Here is a 17,978-nt window from a genome sequence, read left to right as displayed (position 1 = left end):
ATGCCTTGGTTTGCAGGATTGGTACCCTGGTTCAGCGGATTCCTTTGCAATCACTTTCTTTCTGCCTGCTTTTTATCAGCTCCTCACCATTCAGCATTCAACATGGCTCCTGTTCTGCCACCCTGTCCCAGATGGATTTGGAAATTATGTTCCACGACCTAGCCTGAATGTTCGCTCCACCCTGAAATGAAGATCTGAAACTCAAATCAAAATATTCTGCTTCAATCAACATTGTTTGAATCTAGATTTAAATTTCAAGGGAAATGCCTGTGTACTTACTCAACATTTGACACCTACGACCAGTATTTTAGCATTATGACAGTTTCTTGGGTCTTAGAATCTGACATACTGACTTGTGAATAGGATTTCTCTTACAGGAATACCCTGTTGACCCAACACAACAGGAAATATTAGTGCTGTGAGCCTCTTTTTTTACTTCATGGGACAACTTAACACATTAAAGAACCCAGCTCACTATACTTCCACCAGCCACCTGTATTTCATAATGATTGACATCCTACCAGCTGAATCCTCTATGCCCACTTCTGTCAAACAAGTCAGTCTTAGCTTGATGACTGCAAGTCAAGTTGTTACTAAAGACTAAATCACTAAATGAAGATAACGGTGTGGGAATCCAGCTAGTGCCACAAGACTCCAGATCAAGAGACTCAAAATTCAATTGTCACCTCTATCGTTAACATCTGTACACTAAACCCCATTTTGGGATGCTTCACACGAACCACTGGCCCTGATCAAGGAAAGTAATAATCATCTTCACTGAGAGCACAGACAGATCAGAGCCCACTTCACCATCACAGTGTCCTCCGAGGATGCTAGCTCATCCATTTCAGTTCAATCAAGAGAGGAACATAATCTCTGTGCACCTACCAGACTCACACACGCTGGTTACACACTGCCCAACCCCAAGGCTATAAGATTCACCACTTAATCTCTCATGGAGTTCAAGAACTGAGCAACAGCTGCTCAACTCCTAACTCAACCTTAACAAACAAAACACCTACTTTTTTTATTGCTCTGCAAAAATCAATTGACTGTTGAATAGCAGGAGCTTCTATAACAAGTACAATTGCTCTTCTGTGCCTCTTAGTGGGCATACCACCCAGATTCAAGTAGTTTAATGTGTGCATAAATGGTACTACTTACAACAGATGTTGGCTTTCTACAGTGCTGGCTGACATCATTCACTCCTGAGTCATATTGATCTAAATTACTCTCTTTGATATATTATAGATTATGTGTGCTTTGTTTATCATTATTATTAATATTATTATCATTATTATCTAATATAAACATGTCACAGTTTGGCTCCAAAAAAAATGTATTTATGTTATTTACACAATTTTCCTAAGACAGGTGGGCAGGGAAGAGTTAACTCAGCAGGCCTGGGCTGTTCAAACAAACAAAGTCCAGCTTAGGACTATCTAGTGTCCAGCTTTTGGGAAATTACTTCTGAACCTCTGGAATGATGAGAGTATTTTTGCATGCATGAGGCCTTGGGCTGTGCTATATTTAAATGGTAAACTTCAACTGTTGCATAACTAAGGCTTTAGAGCTTCTATACCAAGTCTGAGCATCCCAACAATGTGAATCATGGTCGATCATCAAGGCAGGGGGCATGAATTGCTGCTGCTGTCAAGGAAGTTAGGTAGGCATGTGGCACTTATGTGACTGATTTTTAGTTAAAACCCAAGGCGTGAAGCCTTAATGAGTCTCTCTGGGTGGATGGACACTTCACATCACTGCAATAGGAAGAAGGGCATCCCAGGCAAATCCACCGCAATGGGGCACTCAAGGGCTTGGGCCTGGTCTTCCCTAGGCTGTGCCCCATGCACATTGTCTCTTTGCTGGTGTGGCTCAGGCATCTTGTACTGAAATAAACCCTAAACACAAGTAGAACAGCTTTTCTGAGTCCTGTGAGTCCTTCTGTGAATTATCACACATGGCGATGGTTTTGGGGACCCTATGCATGACCAGCAGTTCTACATATTCTAAATTATGACTCACCTTATACTGAATATCTTGAAGAATCTCAGTCACTGCCTTCAGGCCAACGTGCTCCTTCCCTATCTGAAATGGATTAAGCAGAAACCACAACACTGTTAAATGTTTTGTTCTACTGAAAACAACAGAACTGAAGGCCAGTCCTAGAGGACTAGTTCATTTACAACCAGGTCAACATCCATTAAATGAACTAAGATGTCCCTGTTAATGCAATAATGTATTTGATGTAAACGACTGAAGATATTATTCTAAATTAATCTTGCTGTGCAGTTATATCAATCACTGTGCTGTGCATATCAAATCATAAGTTACTGTTAAATACAAATGTCACAGATATTTCAGAACGAAAACTATTCAGGGCAGGGTGCAGCTGCTTAAGCCATAGTTTGTTGTGCTCCCATCCCATATAAGTGTGTTGGTTCAAGTTTCATCTCCTGCACTGTTGATCGAGATCCCTGCTGACGTACCTGAGAGGCAACGAGCAATAACTTTAGTTCTTGAGCACCTGCCACCCATGTAGGAGATCCAGGAGTTTCTAGCCCCTGGCTTCCACCTGGCCCAGTCCTAGTCATTTAGGAAGTGCATTGAAGCTCAATCACTCTGTTTTTCTATGTCTCTCTTAGTATCTCTCTCTCTCTCTCTCTCTCTCTCTCTCTCTGACCTAACCCCCTCTCTTCCTGTCAAATCTCAACACATGCCCAAATCTTTTATATGTGGCTTTTTCACACTTGGCATTCATGCAACATTGTTACAACAATTTTTAACAAATTTTAAAACATCACTAACTCAGAAAAATAGATACATAAAGTTGCCAAAATCAAAAGTGGGTCTCCTCCACTGATGGTCAGGCTTATTAGAATCATCTCATGGGCTGTTGTTGAACCCAACCCTACACCCCACATTTCCCTTACTCTGTAAATGCTCTCACCTCCCATGACTCAGACACAATGAAACCATCAGTCATGAATCTCCATGTGCCCAGCCTTTTTCCACCTACACACTGACCTCATTTAAGTCCACTCTTTGCTCCTAGGCCTATATTTCAGAGCAAGAAGGGGACCCTTCCTGTCCAAGGTTAACTAGCCCTCATATATTCACATGTCAAGGCCTCCTCTCTCCTGCGAGATTTCTTTACATCAATACCCCCTTTCTACCTTGTGTATTTTTTAAGATTTTTTTTATCTGAAAGGTAGATTTACAGAGACAAAATACACCCACACACATGCACACACACACACACACACACATATATATATAGAGAGAGAGAGATCTTCCATCTGTTAGCTCACTCCCCAAATGGCTGGAATGGCCAGAGCTGAGCCAATCAAAAGCCAGAAGCCAGGAACTTCCTCCACATCTCCCACGTGGGACCCAAGGACTTGTGCCATCCTCCATCGCTTTTTCAAGCCATAAGCAGAGTGCTGGAAGCGGAGCAACTGGGACACAAACTGGTACCCACATGGGATGCCAGCACCACAGGCAAAGGCACCACAGGTGATCTCAGAACTCAAAGATCTCAGAACTCAAAACTATTCATACACAGCACCACCACAGTTTGCCCCATCTGTCCTTCCTTCTTTCAATCATGCTTCAAGAGAGAACAGTCCACACTCAGGGCCCCTGACTTCCTCCCGTCCCATTTGGCACTCCTCTGGACATCCCCCTAGACCCTGCGGTGCATTTTAGTCCTTCCCTCTCTGCATGGTTCACATTCTTCATCAGTCCCTTCTTCCTGCATATTTTGCTCTCATCCCTTCTCGGGCTTGTCTCTTGAGAAGGGCATTTTTACCCAGGTGATCTGAAATTTTCAATGCAGCAAATTTATGTAAAGTTAGATTACACAGGCATGCTCATGTGGCTTTCTTCAGCCTTAAAGCAGCACAAATTGTTGATAGAAACACAGATTCTGGTTCCGAGAGGCTAGGTTTCAGCTCAGGGCAGCGTTGGTCCACATCAGCTTCTTCATATGAATAATCGATAAAAAGGAAGTGCTACGTGATCTCATGTGGTTCTAATCACATTTATTGAGTCTCAGCTTCAAAGATGAAGTTCATATCTCCCTTTTCCTTTTTTTGTAAAACTACTTGTTTAATGTCTGTCTTAATTTTATTATTTTTATGTCTTTGAGGGTAACAGAGAGAAATCTCTCCTCCACTCACTAATTCACTGCCCGGATGCCTACAGAAGCTTTCCAAGGGTTTGGATGAAATGAGGGACCTTGAACTCATTCAAGGCTTTCCGTTTGCAGACAGAGACCCAAGTACTTGAGCCATTCTCCTTTGCCACCCAGGCCCTGCAATAGCAGAAACCTGGGGCTAGGATCACGGCCAAGACGAGAGCCGCAAGCACTCTGAAATGGACCGTGTGCTCCCCGAGAGGCAGCTCAACAACTAGACCAGACCCCCACCCCTCTAATTTTTTTCAGTAATGAGATTTTCCTTCTACTACCTCAAATTAAATGCCTCATTAAAATGTTAAGTTAAATTGTCTTTAGCAATTATTCTTTAAATGTTCTAAAGATTATCAAAATGTATAATTAAAGACATTTTCATGGATATTTTGTCATTCTAGTCTGCGTAACTGATGTGGTTAAAAATGGAGACTATAGAGTCCAGACCGAAAAAAGCCATGAGACAAGGGTGAGAGATGGATTCATTTTAAAAGTAAAAGGACATGAGTTTATTAAAGTTTTCAATCTTTTTAAAAATATCTCTATACCATCTGCAGATTTTGTGTTTTTCCCACAAAATATGAAATAATAGGACAAAGAATAATTTATAAACAATTTTTTAAATTGACTCCTAAGGAGATTTTAGTTAACATAATTCCACATTAAAAAAAAAAGCTTTTTATAAAGATTTGTTTTTTGAATTTGGCAGGCAGAGTGATGAAGGGCAGGGAGAGGAAAAGAGAGGAGCAGAGGGAGAGAGAGGGAAGAGACAGGGAGAACCTCACTCTCACAGGTTCATTTTCCAAATGGTCATAGAACTGGCACTGGGTCAGGTCAAACCTAGAAACTGATCATTGAACTAGTCTCCCACACGGATGATAAGAATCCAGGAACCTGGGAAATCTTCTACTCTGTTACCAGGTACGTAAGCAGAGACACTACATTGGAAATGCAGCAGCTGGGACCCAAAACCCAGCACTCCAATACAAGATGCCACATTACAGGCAGCAATTTTATTCACCATGTCTCAATGCTGGCTCCTCGTGTCCCTACTTCTGATCTCGACTTCTGACCCACCTCCCTGCTAATGGCTCATGTGTCTACATGCACTGGCTCATGTCCTCTTTTCTCTGCTTCTGGTCAACCTCCCTGCTAACAGCCTGTAAAAGGCAGTGGAAGAAGGGATGAGTGAGCTCCTCCCACCCATATGGCAAACCCAGAAAAAGCTCCTAGTTCCCGGCACCTGGCTCTTGTGGACATTCAAGGAATAAATCAGAAGATGGATGATTGTGCTCTCTCCCTGAGTCTGTAACTCAAACTTTAAAAAAAACAAATGAAATCTTTAAAAAAATAATAAACAAGGGGGCCCAGCACGGTAGCCTACTGGCTAAAGTCCTTGCCTTGAATGCACCAGGATCCCATTCTAATCTTGGTGGCCCCACTCTCCATCCAGCTCCCTGGTGGTGGCCTGGGAAGATAGTTGAAGATAGCCGAAGGCCTTGGGACCCTGCACCCACATGGGAGACCCAGAAGAGGCTCCTGGCACCTGGATTCAGACCGACGCAGCTCAAGCCATTAAGACTGCTTGGGGAGTGAATCATCAGATGTAAGATCTTCCTCTCTGTCTCTCTTCCTTTCTTGATATCTGACTTTCCAATAAAAATTAAAATAAATACATAAAAGCATGTATTCAAAAATAATTAGCAAGGGGGCCAAGCACAGTAGCCTAATGGCTAAAGTCTTCGCCTTAAACACACCAGGATCTCATATGGGCACTGGTTCATGTCCCGCCCCCTCTTTTTCCTATCCAGCTGCCTGCTTGTGTCCTGGGAAAGCAATTGAGGAAGGCCCAAAGCCTTGGGATGCTGAACCACATGGGAGATCAGAAAGAAGCTCCTGGCTCCTGGCCTCGTATCAGCATAGCTCCAGCCATTGTGACCACATGAGGAGTGAACCAGCAGACAGAAAATCCTTCTCTCTCTGTATCTCCTTCTCTTTGTAAATGGAAGATCTTTCTCTCTTTCTCTCCTCTCTGTAAATCTTGTTTTCCAATAAAAATAGCAAATAAATCTGTTAAAAAGAAATAAGCAAATAAAAATAAATAAATGAAATCTTAGGAATGTACAACAGAAAATTATTATAATAAGTCACACTATGCTAAATACTAAATTTAACAAAATACTAAAGTTGAAAGAGTTCATGACCCAAAACTCTTTGAAAACTGAATTACTGAAGACTACTGTGCTGCCATTATGGTTCTACTCCAAGGCCATCCAGAGGCAGCTCAGAATCACAGATGGTTAAAACTCATGTTAAAGTCTTATGTGACCAAATCACACACCTGACCTATCTGGGCCTTGAATCCTCCTGCACATTAATTGAGGACAGTAGGCAAGAACTAGGAATTAAATTTTATCTCTAAATTTCTTATGACATCAAGTAAGTTAGACAAAGTTTTAAAACATATAACTTAGGAACGGGATTAAATTTTTATCATTGAAAACACATGGTCTCAGAGATGGTCTCCCCAAGAAGACGTTGGATTTACCTGGACAAGAAGATGCTGGACTCTGTGCTTGGTATACGCTTGCAATGAAAGAATCTTGACTGAATTTGAAATGCAATATAGCATCAAGGTGGAGGACTCCACCATGGGGGGTGGGTATGGGGAGGGGTTGGGGGAATCCCAGAGCCTATGAAACTGTGTCACATAATGCAATGTAATTAATAATATATATGTATATATATAGTGAATATATATATAAATAATATATAATTTAAAACATAAATAAATTTTTAAAAAAGAAAACACATAGTCTGCATTCATGTTCAGCTGAAATTACAGACCTTTGTTCAGTATAGAGTGTGAATCTAAATTTCACATTGCCTAGCTCTGCTTTGGTATTGTCAATCTTTGCTTATCAGTGTTTTCTAGCAGACACTTCACCTTGGAGTGAAAGTCATGCCCGATGAAAAGCTAAAGTAATCCACATGATCATATTATTGATTTTTCTTAGATTTGTAGCCAGCCAGAGACTCAAGACACTTTCTGAAATACTTCTTCATAAATAAAATGAATTCTGTCTTTCAGGCTCATTTTTCTAAATAGTTTCCCAAAAACCCTAGAAGGCAAGCTGAAGAAAATCCCCAACAAATAAATGAACTGTTTATCCACCAATGAATATGGCTGAACCTTCACAAATGACAAAGATCAATGTCTCTGCTTTTTAAGTGTTTCTGTAAATGTGTGCATCATGATCAGTGTTCCCCATACATGTCACCTCTTTCTTCCTAGAGAATGAATTAGAAGTAAGCCTGTAGGCTTCACAGTGACCACAGCCAACCATTTACCTGAACAAACAAGGCGATGATGGCAATGCCATGTGGCTTCCCCACAGCCTCATCGATGCTGCCAAACAGGGTGGAATTCCAGTGGATCAGATGGAGCTGGAAAGGAAACAAGGAACAGATCACACTAAGCCGGAAAAGACAACTGGCTCGCCTTCTTTGCCTTCCTGCTGCCACATGCAACAAGAATATCATGTGTTGTCTCTGATATAAGGCAGCCTTCATGCAAAGTACAAGCTCAATAGCCCTTCCAATATGGTTTTTGCTGCAATTCATGGGTTTTTATATTTTTGCTTTTATTTTCATTTCTTCAGGATAGTTTCTTTTCTCTTAATAAACTCTTCACTGACTCATAGGCCATACAGAAGTACTATTTTCTCCAAGGAGGTTTTTGTTTGCTTTTCCATTTCTTCACTGACACACTGATCATTCAATAGCATGTTATTTAATTTCATGGCATTGTAATTTTATTTATCTTTATTCCTACTGTTGCTTTTGTTTTATGGCTTTTCATTTAAGGGGATGTATAGTGACTGTGTAATAGAGATTATCATATCCAGATGTGAAGATACAATGCAGTGTGCATCTCTACTTCCAAATCAAAGGTGGACTCCCAATGAAACTGTTGGTTATATTTTGACAATAGGATGCTGGACTATCTGCCATTGTTCTTACGCACAATGTCAGGATGCTTAAATGGAAGAATGATGGACTTATGACTGCTTATGAAGGACATAATGCAATAATATGAAGGAAATCAGTAGGAGGGATAGGTAATTTGGGGGTGAGAGTAAGGGAAATCCCAGAGCCTATGGAATTGTATTATAAAATAAAATTTAAAAAAAGAATGTCACAGCAGCAGGTGTTGTGGCACATTGTGTTAAGCCAATACTTGGACAACCACATCCTGTATGAGAATGCCAGGCTGGGTCTCAGTTCCTCTGCTTCCAACCCAGCTGTCATTCAATGCATTCTGGGAAGGGATCAGAAGATTGCTCACATGCTTGGGCCCCTGACACTCGCTTGAGAGGCTACGTATTGCGGGGTCTGCCTGCTGTGTGCCCTAGCCTAGATTATTGGCAGCAATTTGTGGCGTGAAGCAGCAGATGGAAGCTACCTCTCATTCACTTTCACACAGAGACTTCAAGCACTGCCCTAATTGCCTTCATAAGGCCTAGGAAGCAGGACCTAGTAGCTCATTCTTTCTGCCTCCCAAGTTCAGTGTTAATCCAGACCTGGAGAAGCATAGGCAGGAAGCCTCATAGCTTTTGCCTTCACTTAGCAGTGTTTCCTTAAACCTCATCCCCACTGGATCTCAACAGAAAATTCCACAAGTAATCCAAATGGTCAGTATTTGCATAATCAGACACTGCAATACCCAATATTTTCATGAGGAAATACACAAAACCTGTCACATATTCTAGGAATAGCACACTTTTAAAGAGCACAATTTTTTTTAGTTTTTTTATTATATTTTTGACAATCTTTACATAGTTAATTAGGGTAAAAAGGTTCAAGGGCTACAGGAAAGTGGGTAAGACTATTATTTCCATATTGTTTCCTTCATGTTTAAAGGGGGGTATTAAGGGAGAAGGCCCACCCAATTTCCCACCCTGGCCAGGTCCCGCATGTAGGGTATGTTCCGAGGTTCTTGCTCAAGTGGTTTTGATAGTTCACCAGTTATAAACCGCTGCCAGTCTTGCCACTTCAAGCACTATGAGGTTTTTGAAGAATCCACTGATTGACATAGTCCATCATAGAGTCTCCGTTTGCCCTGTATTTCGCTGCCAACAGATAGCTGAAATGGTTGATTGACCTGTTCTGTCTTCTCTCTTTTCTTGGTTAGGGTTCTGAGTTCTGCATTTTCATTGGGGAAATCTCCAGAGAAACTTTGTCTGAGGTGTGCTCAGACTAGATTTTTGTATGTACTAGCAGATACAGGGCTCGGCTCAGTCCATGGCCCTGATCAGCTGGTGGTTGCGATCGCTGGGTTGGTTCTGTTTTCAGCCCCGACTTCCACTGGAACCAATGGGTGTTGCAGTCCAGCCTGGTGCTGCCCAGCACATTCTAAAGAGTACACTTTTAAATCTTTAAAATAATTGTACCCCAACCATTTTTTTTAAAATGTTTCTTTTTATTTATCTGTTTGAGAAGCAGAGAGACAAGGTGAGAGGGGAGTTTCACTCACCGGTCAACTCCCCATGTGCCCCTAAGTGGCCAGTCTGGTCCAGGCAAGAGCCAGGAGCTGACAATCCAACACAGGTCTCTGTTACCACCACTGCCTTCAATGGTTGCAGCCAAGAGCCAGGGCAGAGTGTTGCTTAGTGCCCCGCCACTCCAACATTGCAAGTCAGGCTCTGCGTCGTAGCTGCTGGAATAAACGCTCACCTAATGTTGCATTTCTTTAAATCCATGGGAAAATAATGGATTCCAAAATAAAGCTCTAGAAGAAATCAGTTTGCTGCATTTGAAGATAAAAATTTTACCCTTGAATAAATGACAAACAATGCTGCAGAGACTTCCCTGTATCATAACCTCGTAAAGATTTGCGGATCACCTGTATCATTACTTGCTCCTAGGCCACTAATAAGACACTTGCAAAAAACCAAATTCAGCTTTCCTGGTTAAAACAGTGTTACTGGTGTTCTTCATATAAGAGCAAATAGAGAAAACCCTCCACTCAGAAGCTATTTTCACCAATATAACTTTCAATCAAGTTGTAATTACCATTTTAAATCATTGCCTCATCTTGAAATTATTCATAACCCAAGGAAGCTTCATCACTGTCTTAGCAGCTACAGTAATTATCACAAGGATTGTCACAAACTTGACTTTTCCACTATTCATCCAGTACAGTTTGAGATTATAATACTGACCACTAGAGGGAGGTAATGAAGTTCTTTGCCAACACTAGAACCACTAACCCACGGAGACTATACCCAAAGCCAGACTGGGTCAGCCTGTGAAAAACTCACATGAACTGTATTTGCCAAAAAACCGTACCTGTTAAGGAACTAACTTAAAGAAAAGAATGTTCTACAAGCTCTCAACTAACAATAAAGGACAGACTGGTCTTAATATTTCCTGCTCTGGCTGTAACAACAGTGGCGTAGATAAGAACTGATTGTCTGGATTAAATCAACAAAGGAGGTCTAGGTCCGTCCAAGGTTGAGATGTACTTTTACTTGACAAATTACAAAGTTCAAACCAAGGTTTTCATCTCACTGCAACATCACGGGACATGGAATAAATAAAACAGTAATTTAAAAAATGTAGCTTTGTCTTTGCCCCTTATTAAGACTCCTCCTTCCTCCTCTTATTAAGACTCCTCCTTCCTGCTCTTCAAATACCACTGCATACTTTCCTGTTTAAAAACATTAAGAGTTTCCACTCTGTTTCCAAGAGCAGAGTAAGGGAATGAGGTAAAAATAGGCACTAAACGCAGTGTGCAGTCTCTGATCAAGGTCAGCATCAGCAATGACGAGTCACAATGATACAATGGACCTGTGTTACAAGGTCCTGAAAATGGCACTTGGTACCAATGCTCTTCATGCCAATAACCCCAATTTCATCCTGAGGAATGCATCAGACCAAGCTCATCAGGAGTCGCTCTATGAAATTCCTAACCAGTACTACTCAAAATGGGCAAGGTCAGAAAAAACAAGGACATCCTGAGAAATGTTACCATCAAGAGGAAGACATGAGAACTACATAATCTGGTATCAGCAAGTGAGATCCAAGAGTAGAACAACATTAGGTAAAAACTAAATTGATTTGAATTTAAAAATAGATGTATTTGTTGACATCGCTCTACTAGTTCTAACAAATATGTCCTGCAAATGTTAAGATGTTAATTATGAGGAAAACTGATAAATGAGAATATTTTGTATTGTCTTGACAATGTTTCTCTACCTCTAAAACTTCTCTTAAAAATAGGCTGTTTTAAGACAGAGAGAGGAAAAGAAAAATTGAAGAAAAATGCTGGCGCTTCAACCCAAGCTACCAAGCAGACTACAGGGTTGCTGTACCTCCACATGTCCAACACATTAACACAAGGTGAAAGCAGCAGGAAAACTTCTACCACCTGTCACTCCTTCTCCCACTTGGGCCTCCAATAACCACCTGAGTCTGACAACACAGGGGCAGGAGAGAGCCAACAGCCACCCAAGCGTTACAAAGCAAAGCTCTATTTTAATTTGAAGAACACTTCCCTTGAAGATGCATTCTCTCATTTTAATTGAAAACAAATATCAGAGACCCTTTTTCCACAACATGAGAGACTAGCTAATTCAAGTAGCAGGCAGATTTCCAGCACATTCTGGAAATGAGCCCAGCTGACAGCAAGGATCCCAATGGTGGCAGCCTTGCTGTGCAATCTGCAGGCACAGCACACTGTGCATTTTTGCTGCCTCTCAGCTTTGTCTCTCTCTGCTGCCCAAGTACTTTCCAACTTCATGAGTACTGGTCTCCCAGGGCTTTCAGAACAAAATGCCACAGACAGGTCAGTCTCAGCAACATTTATTCCCCACAGTTCTGCAGGCCTGACATCTGAGATGAAGCTGTCAGTGGAGTTGATTGCTTCAATGCCCTTTTTCGATGGCTGTCTTCTCCTCGGGAGTTCACAATGTTCTTGCTCTCTGTAGGACTATGCCCACATCTCCTCTTCTTTTAAGGACAACAGAATTTCTCAATAGTGGCCACCCTAATGATCTCATTTGAACTTAATTACCTATCTCCAAAAGTCACCTGTTCAAGTACCAGAGTTCAGATACAGGCACAGAAATTTGGAGGCAATATAGTTCAGCCCCATAATAACCATGTATCTCATCCTTTCCTGTTTCCTCTCTCCTATTCATAATGAAGACACTTTATATTCTAAAGCTTGACTTATTCACACCAACATCTGGCCTCCCCAAGCCCATTCCTATTCCTGTAGTTATATCAGTTGGCCTTATACAAATGGTCTTTTTGGAAGGTGAGCATTATGCAAACATCATGCATCAATTTCAAATGTATTTTCACCAAATCCTTTTTTCCTCAGGCTTTTTCAAGCACACTTGTATTATTGTTGGCTCCGTTCCATGCAGCAAAGCCACAAACATGGGAAAGTTATCAACACATTCAAAGAACTTAAGAGTTTCTTTGCGGGCAGTTAGTGGGCACATAAGTTTGTTGGTGACAGACGATAAGACTGAACAAAGCTTTAAATTTTATCATCACTGCATTTTTTGGTATCACTAGCATAATGGATTATTGCAATGAAGGTAACTTGTATTGCCTGCAATCAAACTCCTTCATAACAACTTCTTTTCTTCGAATCCTTCTGATAGTGTACTGGATGGAATGGAAGGCAGCAAGCACTGGAATCTACAACATAACCTTGGAGGCTATCCCAGACGTTTTAGTGGAAACTATGGCTCCCAATCGTCTGATCAAACAATAATTTACATGCTGCTATGAAGACCTTTTAAAATGTAACTCAGAAGACTCTTAGCAAAGCTGATTACCCCACTAACATGAGTAACCCTCATGCAGTCAGATGAAAGCACCAAGAGCAAAGACTGAGGGCTCACAGACGAGAAGGACACCAACCCCCAGAATGCAAGGCAAAAACTCCAATAGAGTTGCCAGCCTTCTAACTGCAAGCAACAACATCAACTTTGTGTTGCTTTCCAGCCTTCAGCCCATCCTACACATTTCAGACTAGACTAGCTATTCTCCACAATCACATAAGCCAGTTCTTTGATTAAGTCCCAATCTCTTCTTTGTCTCTTTCTCTTCCCATTTGCTATTCCTCCTCTCTGTTTCCTTGGAAAAAGCTGAATAATAAGAAGTGTATAAATAAAAACAGATAATAGCAGGAGAAGCTTCAATCTGTAAACTTGAAGCAGTGAGCTGGACAACGAAAAGAAATCCTACTTAAGAGACAACATCTAAGATTTGTTCTAAGACTACACATGGCTTTTGGAGAAAAAGACAAAATAGACCTCTCTTGATCACAAGAAAGAACATATGAAAACTCCTACTTGCACTTATTATTATTTAATTCCCCTTTATTTCACATCCAAAATAATTCACATGTTAGTGCAAGAATATAGTTTACACAAACAAATGCACATGCACACACACACCTAGTAAGGACAGGTGCCCAGAAGTCACCTTTCAGTGGGAGTGGCTAAACAACACCACCAAGAAATAGCGACGAATGAGATTGAATTAAAATGCATGGGATACTAAGGATATGGCTTAGAAAAGCAATCCAGAGAGAAGAAGTAGCCTTTCCTAGTTCTTATAAACTGGCTTATTAGAGGTCTGCATAGTGTATTCTCTGAAAAAAAAAAAAGCAAACGTGCTCGAGGGTGTGTCCGGTTAATGGCAAGTGCAGGCTGGAAAGGCGGCAATATTGTACACCTTTGAAACTCTATTGATAAATGCTTACAGGCAATGTGCTCTCATAAAAGACTTCTGACTCCTGTTTCAGTCCCACAATGCTTTAGTTCTGTGAACAAGATCCCTAACTTCTCTGAGTATTAGTCTTTCTGTTAACATAAAGGGACCTGTACCTCACAGGCTTGAATTATTCATACTTTCCTCTATTTTCCTATAGCACTCCTTTTATTCCTAGACTCTTAATACATTTTGCTGTCATAAGCATTATTTATCCACGGCCAGCACAAGGCATAAAAGAAAGGTGAAGAATTTTGAGAACAGAGAGCAGCTTACGAGTTTACAGTGAAGACTGAGTGTCTTAGTGTGTTTTTCATTATTATAATTAAATACCTGAGGCAGGCTGACTTCGCAAAGAAAGAGATTTGGTTTAGCTCAAGGGAGGGCCAAAGTCTAGGGGCCTCAACTGGTGATGGTTTTCTCCATGGCAGGGTTCCAAAGCAGAGCAAGACATCTCATGGCCCAAGTCAGGGAGTAGGCAAGTCTGTCTGCCTCTCTCCTCTGCTTATGAAGCCACCAGTATCCAATCATGGGAGCTCAGGCCTAATGTCTTTATCCAAACACAATCACTTCCCAAAGGTTCCTCTGTAAGGAACAAGTTGGATTAAGCTTCCTTCCTCATCATTCCTCACAATGGCGACTGACTCAACATAAGAAGGCTTGGAGGACACGTAAACTGTATCCAAGCCATTACACCAGGTATGTGAACTCTCCTTGCTATCGTTAAAGAGCTTAAGGGCTGGATGGTATCTGATTCCAGATAGTCCACTGTTCAAAACCACCACTCTGCATCAGGTACCACAGGAGTAAAATAACCCCATGAAGAACTACCGCAGACCTTTGGGAACCCACATCTCCCTTGCCTTGGTGAACAATCTGCACACAAGTAGTGAGGAGCTATCTCTTGCAGTTTGAACCCAAACTCCCATCATGGCTACCGACAAAATTAGTTTGAAACAAGATGACACTCTGACCTCCCCTCAGTGATTCTTCCCTGAAAAACAAAGATTCTCAACAAGTCCGAGTAGAATAAAAGGGCTTCATCCAACAGTTATTAAACTGAACATTCATCCCCACACAATCAACTCTCCCTGTCACCAAGGCCTTAATATGAAGCACAATTCCAAAAGCAAAACCCAAAGACCCATCAGTACACCCAGCATGATTATCATCATGCCTTATTAAAACAAACACCCTGGATGGGTGTATCGTTGAGCTGAGATGTTATGGCTCAAGTAACTGACTCCCTGCCCTCATGAGAGATCTGGATTGAGTCAGCTATGAAATGTGGCCTCAACCCAGCCCTCACAGGTATTTGGAGAGAGAACTGGCAAATTAGCCAATGAACTTGGATCTCTCTCTCTCTCTCTCTCCTTCCCTCTCTCCCTCCCTCCCTCCCTACATGTGTGTATGTGTACATAAGCACACAAACCTCTTTGCCTTTCATATAATATAAAATGTTAGATAAATCGTTATACAAAGGCATCATTTTATAATTTAGGGGAATATCCTTGACTGAGCTTTTATTGTAGGATTCACAAATTTAAATTTTCTTCAAAATGTTGTACTGCTTCACCATTAGTACCTGGGAAATGTTAATCTTAATGTACTTAACTCACAGCAATAGATAAATTTGTTCAAAGTTATAAAACTGTGACAAGCCATAGCCTTATAATCATTTATTTATCATGGAGAGAAATAAGTTTGAAGATTTCATGGCAGCTGAACAGAAAGCTGTCTTCAAGATAAATGAGGTTTATTATTAACATAAATAACATGACAGCATTAAAGAACAAAAGAATGAATCATGAGGAATGGAAAAAGTAGTAAAAACTGAAATGGTAATTATGACTCACAGATTCTTTTAGGCAGCCCCGTGTGCTCACACAGCTCTGAGAGGTCTCCTATTTGTGAATGCTTAAAAAATTTCCTTCCAGATGTCCTCTTGTCACCTCAGGGCTGCATATTTCTAGAATTGACATCAACTGTCTTCAGAAGTGCCCTCTCTTATTAATAAAACACCCACTCCCAGCTTCAGTCCCGAGACCATCACACCTCTGCCTCTTCCTCACCCAGAGCCCTCCCTACGCAAGAACACACCCAAACCCATGCTTCCCCTGCTGAAAAGCCTTGTTTTCTTTACTTCTCACCCATAACTCACCCATTCCTCTCCATCCTAACTATTCACAGAATGGTTAAATCAAGTGTAGCTCTGACCCCTCATCAAAAATTCCACCACGTTACCCTCTGGAATGCCCCTTTTCCTTTCCTGACACCTGCCAAACCCTACCCATGGTGCTATGAATTGGAAGGCATGTGATAGAAAGGCACAGAAACTGGATATGAGAAGGGAGGGATAGGTGGGGCTGTGGTTTTGATAGGCATGACTGGTATTTCCACCAAAATCACTTATCAAAACTATGATGAGCCCAGTTTAAGATAGTTTATACCTACATCAGAACAATAACATTGGTATCTCATCAGTGAGAGACACCGCACTAAAGTTGCCTTGAGATGAATGAACTAAAGGCACTAGTTGAAGGTACCCTCAGAGCACTGTGGCCATAGTCTTCCACCCATGGATGCATGAGAAACTGGGAAAAGATCAAACAGTGAGCTGGATCAATGATGCAGGGGGGGAAACAGAAAATTCCAGTGTGCTGTTTGGACAAAAAGAGAAGACAGTCTAGAAGAAAGTGTGATCATCAAGCATATCCAAGACTGAATTAGCAAAACAGCTACAACAACTGCAAAGAAATACAGGCAAAAGAAGACAAAAAGAGACCTTGGATCTACTGTTTGTAAGATGAACAAGAAGTTATCCGTACAGTGAAAGGCACAAAGACAGACTTCAAAGACACTGGGAAAAAAGTGTTGGGCCAAGACCCTTCTTCCTAGAAAGTGAACAGGAGGATCAGAAAACAAAATTGAGGTGGTTGAAGTGAATGTTATGTAATGCATTTATCCCATGATGTTTTTATTTATCATTTTTTAAATTTATGTATCATGAGTATATTTCTTATTCTTCATGATATAGAAGAAAAGTCAGTATACTTGAGCTTAGCCAAATTCACTTTGATTAGGTGAATTCATCTACTCTTTTAGTGGTGAAAGGTAAAAGCTGAAAGAACCACAAGCTACTTTAAATGGTGATAAATCATATGTATTCCTGGCAACCCATGAATCCAGGTGGAACTGAACCTGAAAAACATCTTTCTACCACTCTTCAGATGAGAAGAACTTTCCTCGGAACTTACCACTCCATAGTGCACACTCATAGAGGAATGGGATCCCCAAAGGAGTTCTTGGTTTCTGGGTTCCAATTTCACTCTACTGCTTTCCTTGTTCCCACAGAAATCTTACTAAAAAGGGTTGCAGAAAGGCTCCAGAAGATTTTGACTTTGAGAAAGCAACAACCCACTCACCAATACTCCACAACACTCAAAACATTTAGTCGCAGAACACTCAAAAACAGTACTAAATTAAAGTAAGACCTGTGTCACAATTGCCTTAAGATGCCCAGGACTGGAAGAAAAGGCATTACACATCAAAATACAAAAGGAAAAGAGACTGTAAGTGAAGTAGTCAAGTAACCAAAGGGTGTATTATATAACCAAAAAACAATTAACAGAGAAAGGACCATCTCTCTCCAGATTCATTCAATTACATGAAGCAGCCCATTCATCTATAGATAGCTTGAGATTTAATGCATATTATTTTCAAATGCTACTGCACTTTAAGATGTCATTGTCAATATATTATGCAGCTATTATTCAGAGAAGGACATTCAAGGTGTAGACAGATATAATAGTGACAAAGAGCTATAAAGCATGAAATGGAAAATAAATTATTTGAAATTCTATCTCTAGCTGTCACCTACTTGCTATGTTTGTCTAAACTTAATTATGTATTGTTCTATATAGCTACAAGAGAAATTGAAGAATTTGTTAGGATGGTTCAAAGCAACTTCATCCATTAATGTATTAACACC

General features: G+C 40.9%; 1 protein-coding gene across 2 annotated transcripts in view; it reads right to left on the bottom strand.

Moving 5' to 3' along the window:
• Positions 1-17,978, bottom strand: part of CA8 (carbonic anhydrase 8) — a 60,812-nt gene that overhangs the window by 8,909 nt on the left and 33,925 nt on the right. The window contains exons 4-5 of one of the 2 annotated variants that reach the window (XM_040995107.1): positions 7,544-7,639; positions 2,026-2,088 (exon numbers count right to left, since the gene is read on the bottom strand). In XM_040995107.1, the coding sequence (XP_040851041.1) occupies positions 2,026-2,088; positions 7,544-7,639 (159 nt within the window). The remainder of the gene's footprint in view (positions 1-2,025; positions 2,089-7,543; positions 7,640-17,978) is intronic. The other variant, XM_040995099.1, reaches the window with a different exon arrangement.

This window comes from Ochotona curzoniae, unplaced genomic scaffold, assembly GCF_017591425.1.
Source record: "Ochotona curzoniae isolate NIBS_2020 unplaced genomic scaffold, NIBS_Ocur_1.0 contig_1071, whole genome shotgun sequence".
NCBI lineage: Eukaryota > Metazoa > Chordata > Mammalia > Lagomorpha > Ochotonidae > Ochotona > Ochotona curzoniae.
The sequence above is the reverse complement of the archived record's forward strand: the minus strand, read 5'-3'. Positions and strand labels throughout refer to the sequence as shown.